At 37.1% G+C, this 16,439-nt stretch overlaps 1 protein-coding gene across 1 annotated transcript in view; it reads right to left on the reverse strand.

The window, feature by feature from the left end:
* tox3 (TOX high mobility group box family member 3) overlaps window positions 1-16,113 on the reverse strand; it is a 51,534-nt gene extending 35,421 nt beyond the window's left edge. The window contains exon 1 of the mRNA XM_067400895.1: window positions 15,896-16,113. Within this exon, the coding sequence (XP_067256996.1) occupies window positions 15,896-15,994 (99 nt within the window). The 5' untranslated portion in view covers window positions 15,995-16,113. The remainder of the gene's footprint in view (window positions 1-15,895) is intronic.
* Between the last annotated feature and the right edge of the window lie 326 nt (window positions 16,114-16,439).

The raw sequence follows: 16,439 nt of genomic DNA on the forward strand, positions 1-16,439 counted from the left end.
ACAACCAAAGTGAAATAAGACCACATTTATATCTAAAACTATTTCATTTTTCAATCATACATTTTACTAGGGATGCATCGAAATGAAAATTCTGGGCCGAAACCGAAAATTCAGGATGCACTTGGCTGAAAACTGAAACCGCTTTTTAAAAATTATTATTTATTTCTTATTTTAAATTACCTTATTTGTGTATAATTGCATTAATATTAAAATATAGACTATATTGCCAAAAGATTTGGGACACCTGCCTTTACGCATCACATTCTTAATCCATAGGGTTTAATATGGAGCCCACCCTTTGCAGCTTCAACTCTTCTGGGAAGGCTTTCCACAAGGTTTAGGAGTGTGTTTATGGGAATTTTCGACCATTCTTCTAGAAGCGCATTTGTGAGGTCAGGCAGTGATGTTGGACGAGAAGGCGTGGCTTGCAGTCTCCGTTCCAATTCATCCCAAAGGTGTTCTATGGGGTTGAGGTCAGCCACCAAACCAAGACTCGTCCATCTATTTGCCAAACAGAGAAGCGTGATTCGTCACTCCAGAGAACATGTCTCCACTACTCTAGAGTCCAGTGGTGGCATGCCTTACACCACTGCATCCAACGCTTTGCATTGCACTTGGTGATGTAAGGCTTGGATGCAGCTGCTCGGCCATGGAAACCCATTCCATGAAGCTCTCTATGCACTGTTCTTGAGCTAATCCACACAAAGTTTGGAGGTCTGTAGCTATTGTCTCTGCAGAAAGTTGGCGACTTCTGCGCACCTCAGCATGCGCTGATCGTTCTGTGATTTTACGTGGCCTACCACTTCATGGCTGAGTTGATGTTGTTCCAAACTGCTTCCACTCTGTTATGATACCACTAACAGTTGACCGTGTAATATTTAGTAGGAGGAAATTTCACAAATGGACTTATTTCACAGGTGGCAACCTATCACAGTACCACGCTTGAATTCACTGATCTCCTGAGAGCGACCCATTCTTTCACAAATGTTCGTAGAAGCAGTCTGCATGCTTAGGTGCTTGATTTTATACACCTGTGCCCATGGGAGTGATTGTAAGAGGAGATGCAAAAGAGGAATCAATTCACTGTAATTCAAGATTTGCAAGTACCGATTTGATGGTAAAACTTGCGTGCGTGCCGAACCGTGGGGCCTAGTCTGCATGGATCACTGATTAACTACAATCGGTTACGCCCTTAGCATAGAGCAAAATATTGAGCAGAGTATCACACCGCGCACTTATAACGGCTAGAAAAAAGCGTGAAACCAGCACTGAACACTGAGGGGCGGGGCAGCATATTTTCTTCTCTGCATACATATTCTTTATCGGCCAAAAACAGAAAATGCCATTTTCAGCCGCCAAAATTTAGGTGCATCCCTGATTTTTAAACATTAGTTCCCAAGATAGACACTGTATCATGGGGAAAACATGCCTTTACCTACACGTTTTCAAAACTTCGAAAATATACATACAAACAATTCACTGCAGTTTCCAGGTGAAATAAAGACAAGTGGCAGTAAAACAATAACAACTTTTATTCCATTTTCAGACAAACTGTCTCTACAGGGGCAGATTATCTGTTAATAAAGTCTTTTAAAGTGGTTCTTTGAACAATATGTTATGACCTCAAAATACTCATAATATTTCATGATTTGTAAACTAATAAATTTTATGTTAGCATCACATAACCAACACCATATGGCTTTTCTGACATAGTAACCTTCCTCGGTAGCTCACCTGGTACAACATTACTCTTGCAATGGGAAGCACTTGGGTATGAGTCCCATAAAGCAAGCTTAAAATGGCATGGTTGCTTCAGCAAATGTGTTTTTATTTCGTATTTGTTTCTGTTAACACTTTTGGTTAGGTTTAGTGTAGGTTGTACGTTATTTTCAAACATGAATTAACCCTTTCAGCACCACTCATCAGACATTTGATTTCGAACTACCAATACATAAAACAACTAGCGTAATAAAGCACTTCCAGATTCACATTCTTCTGCTTTGGATAGAATTTTTAGCGCCACTCACTGGACATTTTACTATGAAGGTGTCATGAAAAGTCCAAGAGCCTTTGTTGTTAGTATGAGTTACAAATCTCTACTGTTTATTCCTTTTCATTGAAAAACATCGGTTTCAACCAAACGCCATGCCTTAGACATCAGTGAACCCTGTGAAGGTCCTCCTAGTAGCCATCCGGCTTCTGTGGCACAACTCTTGTGAGCTTTTCACATAACACCATCTTACCCAAAATATTCCACTAATCAGATTTAATTTAGCAAAATGGAGTTGCTTCATAAATATACCTGAATATATTTAAATAAATGCCTCTCACCCCCAATATACACATACACAGAAAAAGCTTATTATACACACATACACAGAAAAAACTCCAGATGGGAGCCAGCTGCTGAAGTCTCCAATAGAACTTTATTAGAGGCTAAATGCAACATTCAATCACACTTTAGCAGAGAGTGCAGACTGGTGTTTCTCTCAAGGATTCCTCTGAGGCTTATAAAAGACCCATCAGCAATGAAGCAATCACTGTACAATTTTTGGAAACCGTCTACAAAGCATTCACTCTCCAGTTTTAATATGCATATGAAATAAATATCAGCAGCTGGCTCAGCAGTGACGCAAACCATATGGTTGGTGGCTATGAAAAACTAACAGCATCAAACTTTTTTAACTCCTTTTATTTCTTTTTTCATCATTCTTCCCTCTGGCAGAACCTTGTCTTCATCTAGCATCAAACAGAAAACATATGTCTTAATGCGTTACGATACAAGTGGCAGCAAACGAATGTCCATTGCCCTGTCTTAATGAGAAGAAGAGATCCTCTGTACGGAGCAGATTTTTATTATAAGGGAAAATATGCTGTCATGGGCATGATAACAATTTCATGGTTGGCGAATCGGATAGGAAGAGCAAACGTGCGAGAGGTCCTTTTCTCTCTCCTCTGCCTGTGATACAGCATCATTCCACATGCTAGTCAAATGATTAATTGCCCTGGGTTGTTCTGTCAAGCACAATTTAAATGAGTCGGCATGTCAGCACAAGCTGCCAGCCTTTGGAAATCAGTGCCCTTGGAGCAATGCGCCGCTACAGAACAAAACCATGCTCCTGTTCCGCCTCAGGCATGGGAGACAATGGCGGGTCCTCCTCGGCTTTGACAGTGTAAGTAACTGGGAGCCAACGAGTCCAAAGGAACAGCTGTGAATCAACATGCTAACAATCCAATTTCTGTGAAGTGCTAAATGTAAACATAAGAAGAAAAAAAAACCTCTACCGTACCTGTTCGGAACAAGGTAACAAGGAAGAAGGTACGGTAGAGTGAGGAATAGAGGAAAGAGTCAGACAGAGAGTACACTGTAAAGCCAAAGTTTACTTTGCCAAACAATTTTATTTAACATAAATTACAGTGAATTACATTCTCATACAAAACAAAGGGTATTTCTTTCTTATCAATCTAATGCAACTCTATAAAATATCAAATTAAAATACAGAGAAAGAGAGATGGTGGCTTTTCAATTTGAGAAGAACTGGATTTGAAGACATTTAAAAGTTACCCAGCTAACTTGTGGGAAAATAGGGAAGGAGTTAGCCATAGTGTAAGTAATTGATGACCTTTTTTAAGCTAATAGCAAACATACATTGGTCCCTGATTTCCATAACACTGTCTCCAGCTGCATATAATCACCTTACTGGTTTTAAAATGCAACTGAATTTCAAGTTTTGAAAGTTCTGAATTTCAGAGAAAGAAAGAAAGAAAGAAAGAAAGAAAGAAAGAAAGAAAGAAAGAAAGAAAGAAAGAAAGAAAGAAAGAAAGAAAGAAAGAAAGAAAGAAAGAAAGAAAGAAAGAAAGAAAGAAAGAAAGAAAGAAAGAAAGAAAGAAAAGGACTAATAATGTAATGTAACAGAGCTCTAAAGGAAATCTTCTATGACTATCTATGTTGTTACTCATACAAGTCATTTCAATATGTGTTCTGTTTGCTCATTCAAATGAGTCTTTTGTTTACCCCCACTATCTGAACTCTTTGCTCAGCGAGCCTTACTAGTATTTGCACACCTGCTGTCTTTGTCAGTTCATACAGGACAACCTGGAGCCGCAAGGCATTCTGGGAATGTGTGGCGGAACCTGACAAAGGACTAACAGAAGCACTGCAGTATGATTTTATATTATTATCTGACACGTCTTATCTGAAGCATCATTCTTCAGTTATAATAATGAGATCCTCCCTCCTCTCTTCCCCTTTTTCTGTCACTATTCACTTCTGCGAAAGGCTATAAAAAATGGAGTTTGATGAAAACCAAATAGTCTTCAAATGAATAATTGACACTGTACCTCTTTGTCACAAATGATTGAATATGTGGTGACTTATGTTAATCTCAGTATGAAGTAACAATCAAAAGTGTTTTAGTCTATTAGAAGAGCTTGAGTTGATTAAATGCTGAGACTACTGGATTATTTCAACTTTTCTGTCAGGCCCCCCTTTTGTAGACATTTTTTTTTTTTTTTTTTTAGATATTTTAAAGCAAAATACTATAGGACTTATTTGAAACAATGTATTTAATAAAGCAGTACAACTTGTCAACTTCAACGGGCTTGTCTTTGTGTTTGTGATGTGAAGTCTCTAAGTGGCATCTTCGTACTGTTCGAAGAAGCAGCTAATATTCTGAGGCACACAACACACTGTGGTTTCTCTTCATTACCCACCATTGTACTGCTGAATCTGAGGGTGAGATATGTATGCCTCATCATATTTTCTTGTTTTTTCACCATGTCTATACCAGATGCAACGGCCACGCCACAACAGCTTGGACGTGACACACTACTGGACGCGAGTGCTGGAGTACATCAGAAATAGAACAGTGCATCAGTTTACTGCCGGGGGTTTGGCGTGCCACATCCAGTGTAGAAAGCATCCTTGATTACAATGGGTTTAATTTGCTTTTGTCGCATCATGCTGGTCTCGTCTGGTGTAGATGTTGTTTTGGTAATAGTAATTTTTGGAGTAGATTCATTGTCTGCTTATGCCAGGCAAGCATAAGCAGACAATGACAGTCATTTCATAAACTTGTCCATGGTTGGTGCAAAACCTATTTATATTTAAAAGGTAACTATTTATATTTTAACATGGCTCCCTGCAATACTCAATTCTATTTATTTCAAGACAACAAGCGCTACAACTGATAACAGACTGCTCAAGTGGGTACTGTGAGTCATCTTGAGGTAATAAAATATGTCAAATTAATATATTGCATTCAATTATTTACTCATGTGGCAAGTAGCACCCTGAATCACCCTGAAGAGGTTTCTTTTGCGCAACAATCTGCTGACTGTACACTATGACTTAGCCTTGCCCTTTTATAACATTGCACCCCGTTTTAGATAGATAAGATAGTACTCTTACTGTAGTGTACATAGAGAAACTTTTGAAAAATAAAAGTAGCTGTTTTAACCATAAGGCAATAAGAAAACAGTCTACTGCACTATGCTTTTGGAGTACCAAGTGGATCTTTAGAAACAGCTTGATTCAGAGCAAAAGCTGTTTTTAGGTCACTGAAAATATCCCTGCAATAAGCCTGAGAGGTCGATAACTTCAGAGAAGCAGGACAAAGCTTGTGAGAGCTTTGAGAGACCAAAATATACTTTGTAGGGCCATGAACATACACTTTCCAGACTGTTCTTTAAATAGTCTGTTTCCTCTACGTCCTTTTAGCTTTAATGATGTATAAAAGGTTAAAGGAAATGGGAGCAATCATTAGTGCAATTATAATCTCTGAAACACTACTCTTGAAGAGCTATATAAAGCTCAATATAAATTCAGATAGATGTTCTCTTGTACACCGTGTTCTAATGTGATAAAACGACAAGAGATAAAAGTTATCTCCTGTGTGAATCTAATTTTCTGTCTAACCAACCACAACCATGACAAGCAACAAGAAATTTTGTTGATTTCTACTGTGCAGGTTAGCCCCACCCACCATGAAATATCATTGGTCCAAAATCCACATAATTGTAAATTAAATATCTTCTTATTGGCTGAGACTTGTCACATAAAACAGCATTTTCATGTTCAAAAGAAAACGTCAGATCAAGACACCATGAAATCAAAATATAGTCGACTAATCGTTAAATATCCACCTCAAAGATGGCATATCACCTGAAACATGCAAGTAGTAGCAACTTTATGTGGGCTATTCAAGTTATGAGGAGTTATGTGGAGTGTGAAAGCTGAACAGTAGCGTGGTTAATGCATGACAGCTAACATGGAGGCGCCGGTGCGATCACTTGCACTTAAAATACTCTGTCATTTTTGGCCATACAGATAAGTGTAATACATCTTTTGAATCTGTGAAGAGTCTACTTTTATTTGTGTGTACTTACAATAACATCCAAACGTTGTGCCGTTGTAAAATAATAAAGGCACACAGGGTATGCTTTCTGCCGTCTCTCTCTGTGTGAACTAGAGCGTGCCAAAAAAACAAACCGAAACTCCATGTAAACTTGCCTCACAGACATGAAAAAATATATCTATAGAAAGCGAAATGTCTACGATCAAATTAACCAATTCAAATGGGAAACAAATATTCTCAGATTATGTAATATGTATGAAACGTGCATATAAGCCCATCCACTACTGCGGAGATGACAAGTCAGCATAGTCAACTTCATGACTGCAGCCGAAAATACAGAAAACACTACTTTATTAATTGATTATTAAAATGTTAAAGCAGTATCATTGCTGTTTTTCCATGACACATTCATAATCATTACTTCTGCCCATGCGCCATGGCAACCTTTATGCATGTGCTTGAGTGCTGATTATGCTATGTAGGCATTAAAGGCTCTTTATTATAAAATATATGATTTATTAATAAACGTGCGATTAGTTGACTAATTGCTTAAAATGAACGACTACTAGTCAACCAGAAAAATCTTTAGTCGAGGGCAGCCCTAGAAAGTTCATTCATTTCTTTTTTTCTAAAAGCAGGTTATTGATTTTATTATGAATGATTCACCCATGCATATTTTTTTGACCTTGTAATTTTAATTAAAATTACCTAACTTGATCTTTCGGTGAAACGACAGTCATCTCTCAGGTGATGTATACCAGACTTCTGCACTCATTTTGTCCACTTAAACCTGTGTTAACCACTTTAAACCTTTTTACAATCGCCTGCAAGCTCACATTTAGATCTACCTCACTCATATATATGTCACAATACAGAAGAAAAGAACTGCCGCTACTTCCATTTAATCGTGACTTAACTCCTTTTGAAAAGCAAATTAGAAGCTAACATGCATAAACATGCAATACACAAAGCTGTTAGTCAAGATCTCTGCATAAATAATACATTGATATTTGACCATTAAATATTCTCTGCACAAACTCAACCCCAAAAGAAGTGGGAAAAAATGTAGCAATACTTTCACTCATCATAACAGAGATGTTTGGTGACCCCATCAAACTAAAACAATGCATGGAAAAGTTTCCCTTCTCTCTTTTCGGAAGCCATTGTCATAACTGGAATATCTTTTGAGTGATCAGCATTCCAGATTGGCACCCTTTGTTTTGTTAAAATAAGATTTGAGAAGTGTTTTGGAACAGGATGAGAATCAGAATTTCTGCTGGGATACTAACAAAAGAAGGAGGACATGCTAAACCCTCTCCACATAGCTGACTGGCATCGGCACAATGTGTTGTCAGATGTACTGTGCCCTTAGCATGGGGCACATTCCTGTCTTGAAGAGGAGCCATCAAACCTTTGTTCAACACAATCTCAGGGGAAGATTTGGTGACAGTTTTCAGCAGCTCAGGATCAATGATGCCTTTCTTTTTCTTTGTCTCACCTTCCTTCCCTCTCCCTCTCCCAATAAAAAAAAAAAAAAAAAAAAACACACATATGTAGGAATACAGGATTACATTGCCTCGTGTTTCATTTATTATTTTACTCTTTCATCAAACACATTCACAAACATCTCTCACTTACAGCAAAAACAGAAGTTTACTCCATCAGTTAAAGCAGAACAACACCCAGATGAGACACAAATTTAAATATAAATAAATATTACAGCTCATTTGCCCTGCCATAATATCTTAGCGCATCATAATACAAGATTAGATAGATTATCTTACTCCTCATTAAAAAATGTTTTAAAACATTTAGGTCTATCATCTATTATACAATGAATCATATAATTAAAGTGATATAATAACAGTCTAGGTTTCAACACTGCAATAATCAGTCATCAATTAAAATTAAGAGCAGCTTTATTTCAAACACCAACTTTCAAAAACTATTTAAAACAAAATACTTTTCTTCTAATTTTTTTCACTAACGTATGGATCACAAGAGAAATATTAAGAAAATAACTTAAAGTTCTATACCGTTATCAGCATATGTTGAAGTAGATTAATCTCTGAGAAAATATGTGTCGTTAAGCATCTGCAAAAAGCTTGGTCAATTTTTTATTTTTTGGTTGAATGACAGAATCACAGTTTGTGCGTAATTTCTGTGATAATAAAAGTAATTAAATAATTAAATATAAGAGTAAATAAATTAATGATCAAATAAATGCAAATATGCCTACGTAAAAAGGAATGTGCACAAAGGTGTGATGCATAAACATTATATTAGTTTTATAGTAAATCAAATGTCATATTTTTTTAACTTTGCTTATATAATTCCAATGAAATATCACCTACAGGGTCAAGACATTTTCTTCGTTTTGTCAAACAAGTCACAAGTCCTTAAATGTGTGACTCATGTAATGTAACTCAAGTCCCCCTCTGGATTAAAGACATGATTTACAGAGCATGATCCAGCCTGGCTAATGGTGTGTGTCAGCTACAAATTTACATATTTGCCCAGGCACACAACATCATATCAGCCAGCTACTAAATCAATCATAGCCACTATTAAAGACTATGCTGATAGGGGTTAGTGGAAATGAGCTCTTGAGCCTGGGGCTTGTACTGGCATGGTTACCTTTCTTTCATCAATCACTGATGTATCCGAGATGGCCATTGTTCATGGTTAGCTGTGGAGGACTTGAGTGAATTACATTGCTGTTTACACTGAATGATAACACTTCCCATGCACAGAATGAGATGCATTATGTAGGTTATACAACATGGTCATATGCAACTAGTACCATGACTTCTGGTCCTGGAGGCAAAAATCACATTAAGTCCAAGTTCACTTCAATAAATGGATCAATAAAAAGAGAACAAGAAAATAGAAACAGGCAGGAGAGAAGACCACAAGACAGAAAGTGGTCAGTACTTCGGTAAAGACGCAAATGACTGAAAACACAATGTGATTGGCGCATCATTTTGTTAAGTGTTAGTACAAGATCTGAACACTCAGTAGCAGATTATGTGTACCCTGCCACAAACACCAAACTCCAAATGACAATCTTTGCATCTGTTTGCCATTTTAGGATATAATACTGGTGAAATCATATGCTGATGAAAGCTTGCCAATTTCAATAACTACATCAGTATTCCTGGCAAAAGCAATGAGAAACATTTCAGACCCACTGCACACTGACATGTGCTCCTGCTCTCAAAAAGCTATGTTGCTTGAATGGAGATTGAAAGTGAAACCCTATATCATTTACAGCGTTCACATATCAACTAACAGTTGCTATTTTCTTCCGCTGACGATCAGACAGTTAAAGGGATAGTTCAGCCAAAAATAAAAATTCTGTTATCATCATTTACTCATCATCATGTCATTCCAAACCTGTATGACTTCCTTTCTTCTGCAAAACACAAAAGAAGATTTATTTATATATATATATATATATATATATATATATATATATACATATATATATATGTCCCTGTATTTTGTTTTGTTTATTGTTTTTCTTTTTTAGCTCCATTGACTTTCATTGCATGGACAAAAACAGACCGCCAAACTATCTTCACCTGTGACCTTTTACCAAATCATAAGACTTTTATAAGATTTTTTCCCCAAAATTGTCTTCTGACACCAAGCAACATCTGACAAAAAAACAGAAACCATTCAGAAAAAATCTGCTCAAGAATCTCTACAAACACACATATCCACTTCCTCTACAAAGAGGGATTACATTACATCGATTAAAACTTACGAATCAGATCTATGCTGCTTCCTGTCCATGTGTGTAATGACACCTACTGTGTACATTCATTGTATCAATGTACACAGATCTGAATGAAAGAACACGTTTGGGGAGTAATTTAACCCCTGCTGTATGGATCAACACTAGGCCTGAATTGAAAAGCTATATACCTGAGGGACGAGAGTCTATATGGGTGTAAACAAGTGAGTTCATGCATTTGAATGCAGACGACACTGTTATTTGATGTCTTCAAATGCTGTCACTTCATTTCCTCTAGCCTTTGTCTTCAGCACAGGATCATGAAACAGCACCTACATCCTTCAAAGTCTGTACAGTTTGCTATATATGATTGTATCTACTCATTTCATGTGCACACTTCATAATCAGATCAGTGCCGGCTCCTAAAAATAGTTTACGTAAAAGTTATTTCCTTCACTCGACTCGTCTTTATTAAGAGTGTTACTCAAAATGTAACTTAGGATAAATAGTTTAAGAAAAGCAAATTGAAGCAATATTTCACAGAATATACATTTTTTCCAAGTCACCCACCATCAGTATTTCCTTATAATAACAGTTTCGGCCCCTGCAAATTTGCATTTAACGAGACTTCCTTCCTGTACTGTCTTTACCCAAACTTTCTCTTTCAGTAAATATATTTTCACTTTTTTTTTGTTTTTTGTTTTTTTTGTTGAAGAAATGTGTGCAATTCTGAGCAACATTTGTGAAGAAATGATATACTGACATCTGACTGTTATGACAGATAATTGTGTAAACACTGATAGTTGGCTATCAAAAGAAAGTAAATGTCATTTGAAATTGCAATAACTTAGTATGTCAAAACAATCTCTGATTTGTTCTATAAACAGTCTGACTAAACCCACACAACTTGTCATTCCCTGCAGGGAGTTTGTATAATAAAAAACCTCAGTGTTGACTATATGGACCTTTTATGGTTTTGTTTTGTTTTGTTGTACAATTTGCACAACATACATCGAGCCTTTTACATTTAAACAATGAGTGAATTAGTGTGCAAAACTTTGCAGCAGTTCTAAAGCGATCTGTTTATATCAAGTTCAAAATGCATACACACACAAACATTTCCAGGACAACAGGACAAAGAGAATCATCCATCTCTTGCATAACTGAATGATGCCTTTCATGAGAGAGAGAGGGGGATAGAGAGAAAGAGAGAGAGTGAATAGGGTTAGGAATGCTGACATCCACCAAATGAAAGATGGACATTCCCTGCCAAAATGTAAAGTCTCATTATCCATGTAATCATTAAACTATCTCCTTAGCAACAACTTTGAATGTTTTCAGTCAGAATTATCAGTTAAATTTAATGCCTTGGCATAATAAAAAAAGCTCCATCTGTAAATGATCAGAGTAAATATAACTATTGACCTAGGATGCAAATTACTCTTACCTGACATTATGTAAATGCTACCACAAACTCACAAAATTATAAAACGAGCACATGGGCTCAGTTTAGTGTGACAGATCTGTCTTTGATATTTAAGTACTGTTGATCGAATACAAACCAAAACTAGACCAAACACAGAGCAGAAACAGAAACATCATTTAAATGTGTCATTCAAAACTCCACAAATCTCTAAACTACAAATATAAAAGCCAAAAATAAAATCACGTTGCATTCAGCAAATGTAAGCATTGGTTTATTTAAGCCATCAGGAACACTTTTCTAGTAAATTTCACTGACTGCTACCACATGTGTTCGCTTCATAAACCCAATGCTCCTGCACAAACCACACTCATTACCCAGAATCCACTGCATACAGTGTGGCTGCAGACACAAATCAAGACCCCTTATAGCTGCCTCAAGGATACAGGCCTTTAACCGGTTACCCTAAAGTTCAATTTTAGAACATCCACAGACCCGGATCGGTTACTGCACTAAAATGATTCATTTATTAGAACTGTCAATGGGACACACCTCTTATACTGTTTGCAAATCAGTTGTGATCGTTGACCTTTTTAATGCCTATGATTTTGGTTTCAACATTTCAAACCGTCCTTTTTTTTTCTTGATACACCTGAACCTGCATTATGAACATTCAGAGTGGAGATGATTACAGTGTCCTGCTCCTTTTATTTCTCCCATCTGCCACTTTTTTCCATCTCATCCTTACATGGTTTCTGGATTTATTTCAGTACCAAATTAAGTTTATGTCAGTCATTTTGTTTTTACTGTAGATATAAAGAAAGATGTGATGTCTGAAAGCAATGTTATTGTGCTGTGGACTTCATTAAAATTGGACTGAATCTACCAGGACTTTTGCAAAAAGGAATACAAGTAAGAACAGGAGCCTAAGTGTGGGATGACTAACCTAATGCATTTAAAGGTGCCCTAGAATGCTTTTTCACAAGATGTAATATAAGTCTAAAGGCCGGAATACACCAAGGCGAAGGTCGGCCGTCGGGCAGTTTTTCGTCGTCGGCCAACTAAGTTTTCTCAGTGTGTTCCGCACCGTCGGCTAAAGTTGGTCCTTGTAAGCTTTTTTTCGGCCGATTCGAAATGTTGAATCGTCGGTCCGTCAGGCCATCTGATCATTGTGATTGGCTGTTCAGCTACTGCCGCCTGCTGGTTCGGAAAGGCATTTCATCTCACGCAGGCACAGAACTGACGTGTTACTTGGCCGTCGGCTTTTTTAGCGTCGGTTTGGTGTGTCAGGGCATCTTTGGACACAGACGCTGCCACTTGGTGTGTTCTGGCCTTAATGTGTCCCCTGAATGTGTCTGTGAAGTTTCAGCTCAAAATACCCTATTGATTTTTTTTTTTTTATATATATATACATTTTTTTTAACTGCCTATTTTGGGGGCATCATTATAAATGTGTTGATTCAGGATGCTTCCCCTTTAAATCCTTGTGCTCCCCGCCCCCAAGCTCACAACTCTATAATAAATTGCATTAAAAAAAAGTCCACACAGCTAATATAACCCTCAAAATGGATCTTTACAAAATGTTCGTCACACATGCTGCATGCATACATCGGATCATATAAGTATAGTATTTATTTGGATGTTTACATTTGATTCTGAATGAGTTTGAGGGTATACTCCGTGGCTAACGGGCTAAAGCTAACATTACACACTGTTGGAGAGATTTATAAAGAATGAAGTTGTGTTTATTAATTATACAGTCTGCAAGTGTTTAAAAATAAAAAAAATAACGACGGTCTTGTCATTTAACAGTACATTAGCAACATGGTAACAAAACATTTAGAAAGACAATTTACAAATATCACTAAAAATATCATGATATCATGGATCATGTCAGTTATTATCGCTCAATCTGCCATTTTTCGCTATTGTCCTTGCTTGCTTACCTAGTCTGATGATTCAGCTGTGCACAGACCCAGGCGTTAATACTGCCTGCCCTTGTCTAATGCCTTGATCATGAGCTGGCATATGGAAATATTGGGGCATACATATTAATGATCCCAAATATTGCGTAACAGTCGGTGTTATGTTGAGAATTGCCTGTTCTTTGGAGGTCTTTTAAACAAATCAAATTTACATAAGGAGGAGGAAACAATGGTGTTTGATACTCACTGTATGTCATTTCCATGTACTGAACTCTTGTTATTCGACTATGCGAAGGTAAATTGAATTTTCATTTCTATGGCACCTTTAAAATGACAATCAAAAATATATGTAGTCACAACAACATCAAAATAATAAAATATCATGAGATAGAGATATTCTTACTATCTTACTATCATAGTGCTCCAAATAATGTTTGTGTATTGCTTATCTATGGAAAACTCTGTTCTCAAAACACAATCTGAGCACCTCTGACAGTCCCTAAAAATGACTGGACACTGCCACTGATGGTTAACACTGTAGTAAATATGGTTCTAGTGCTTTATTCTGAGCCATGGTATTTGCAGTGACATTATCAACACTGTACTTCATATAAGCTAATTAAAACAGCATTAAGTTATGTTAAGGCTGGCAGTTAAAACTTCACTTATGCTTTAGATTTATCAGTCTTCATATAACTGTGTTGGCAGGTGATAAACAAAGTAGAAGTACAGGCAAGTTAGCTTCAAAGACTCAATGATCAAAACAAAACAAACGTTTTATATGCAAACTATGGTTTATGTCAGGGGTGGCGAATGTTGGCGCTGAAGAGCCACAATCCTGCAACCCTAATCAAACACACCTGAACAAGCTAGGGTTACTAGGAAGCTACAGGCAGGTGAGTTTTTAATCAGGGTTGGAGCTGAACTCTGCAGAACTGAGGCTCTCCTGAGTTCCCCACCCCTTGTATATGTTAACAACATATAACTCAAATAAGTTGGAACAGGGAATGGCAGAGAAACCTTTTTTACAATAAAGCAGATTTGCAATCTATTACTGTATCACTTTGACTTAACTGACAATTCTGACACTATTTATCATAGGTTCAAAATAATGTAGTCTCTGATGGTAAAGCTGTATAAACAAAGTCAAGCTCCTGTAACACAGAGAACACATGCCATCAAAAAAAATATGAAATGTGATTTTATACTTTTGTGAGTTACTAAACAACAACATTTGGCAGGGCTAAAATCCTGTAATCACAGAACTGTTCCCCTAGGAGCAAATAAAAACATTCCTGTCATATCAAGCAGAGTCTGTAAGGCAGCACAATTCATGCATTGTCCTGTAACACTGACAGCCTTTTGTCTGAAAGTCTTATTTAACTGCTGAAGGCATGTATCACTCTGCTTTATTAGAGTCATTACTAAATCTATAGACGTGTGAGACTTTGGAACTAACTTACAGTCAAAAAGGATGTGACCAGGACAAAGTGGGGTTGTCACTTGTGCCAAATCGCTCTAAATTGTTTAACATTGGCTGACTCAAAACTGTTCAAGGAAAATAACAGAGGACTTAGAAACTGAAAACAGAAAGAATGGGGAATATGGCAAGCCATTTAACATTTATTTCTTAACTATTTTTGTGTTGTAATTTTTAAATTACTAGCAAGTAAACTAATAATGACTAATCTGTCGGTTTCTCTAGAGCTATTCATTATATGCTACTTTACTATCCTCCCTTTGCTATTAATCACCAGTTTTCCTAATAGAAACTGAATAGACACTAAAATGCAACCTAATTTTTACTAGTAAGATTTTATTTAAACTATAAAGTAGGTCTTCTGATGAGTCATATATGACAAAAAAAAGCTATTGTAACTTGAAAGATAAGAAATGTTATAAGCGTTTCATAGATAAGTACTAGTATCCAATACATAAGTACTGGTATTGGTACTGGAATAGGTACTAGTAACAATAAGAACACAGACAGACATAAATTTGCATTTTGTTGCTAGAAGCAATAGTTCCTTTTCATATCGAGTAGCAAAGTATCATTAGCTAGTGAACAGAATAGTTACAAGTGAAACTGATATACTATTAGTCATAAGTCACTATTGGACTACTTGTTATTTAAAAAGAAGTACTAGTTATATAAAAACAGATACTGTTTAATCTTAAAGAATAAATGTTAAATTGGCTTGCCACAAGTGAGCGTGTTTGGCTGTAGCTCTTCCACCTGCTCTGAATGGTGCTTCACGAAGTAAAATCACTGAAAACAACGCGACCCTTTCAATAAACCTCTCCAGAGTTGCCTTGTCTAACTTAAATTGGATAAAAAGAAGTATACAGTCGCATACGCTCGCCATTTAAAATCTACTGAACCAAGCAGAGAATCAACTTTGCGCTCCTAGTTTGGAAACACCAGCTCAGGGCTTTAAACAGCGTCTCCCACCTTGTTGTAGTTGTAGTATCCCAGGCAGTGGGAAAAATCCAGGTTCTGTGGATCTCCAGGAATAGAATTCCCTCCGGCAGACGGATAAAATACATCCATGTTTCCTCTCGGCGAAGCGCTGCTCTATGAAAAGGGCGCAATTTTTTACTTGTCCTTCAACAATCCAGGCGCGATGTATGAGAGCGACGCGGTGAACAACGCGGGTTTAATGCAGCTCAGGGGGACAGAGAAAGGGTAAAAGGGTGTTTTAGGGAGTTTTAGTAATCCTCTTCTATAAGCAGTGGTCGCTGGCCATAGTTTTGGGATGTTGAGGTTTGGCGATGTTCAAACTGCTCCAGCGCTGCGAGGTTCAAGCATGCTTGGAGAAGAGCAACACAAAGAAAGCCGGCAAACAGCAACTCCGCTACAATGTTCTCCACTCAGATACACATTCACAGACACACTCAGTTGCTGGATTTAAACACAATGTTGTTCCCGCTCTCAGTGTTTCAAAGACGCCTCCATCAATCCACACTTTGCGTTTCAAATTAAGCGCTGCCGGTCA

The sequence above is a fragment of the Chanodichthys erythropterus genome, chromosome 11 (genome assembly GCF_024489055.1).
Source record: "Chanodichthys erythropterus isolate Z2021 chromosome 11, ASM2448905v1, whole genome shotgun sequence".
NCBI classification, from domain to species: Eukaryota; Metazoa; Chordata; class Actinopteri; order Cypriniformes; family Xenocyprididae; genus Chanodichthys; species Chanodichthys erythropterus.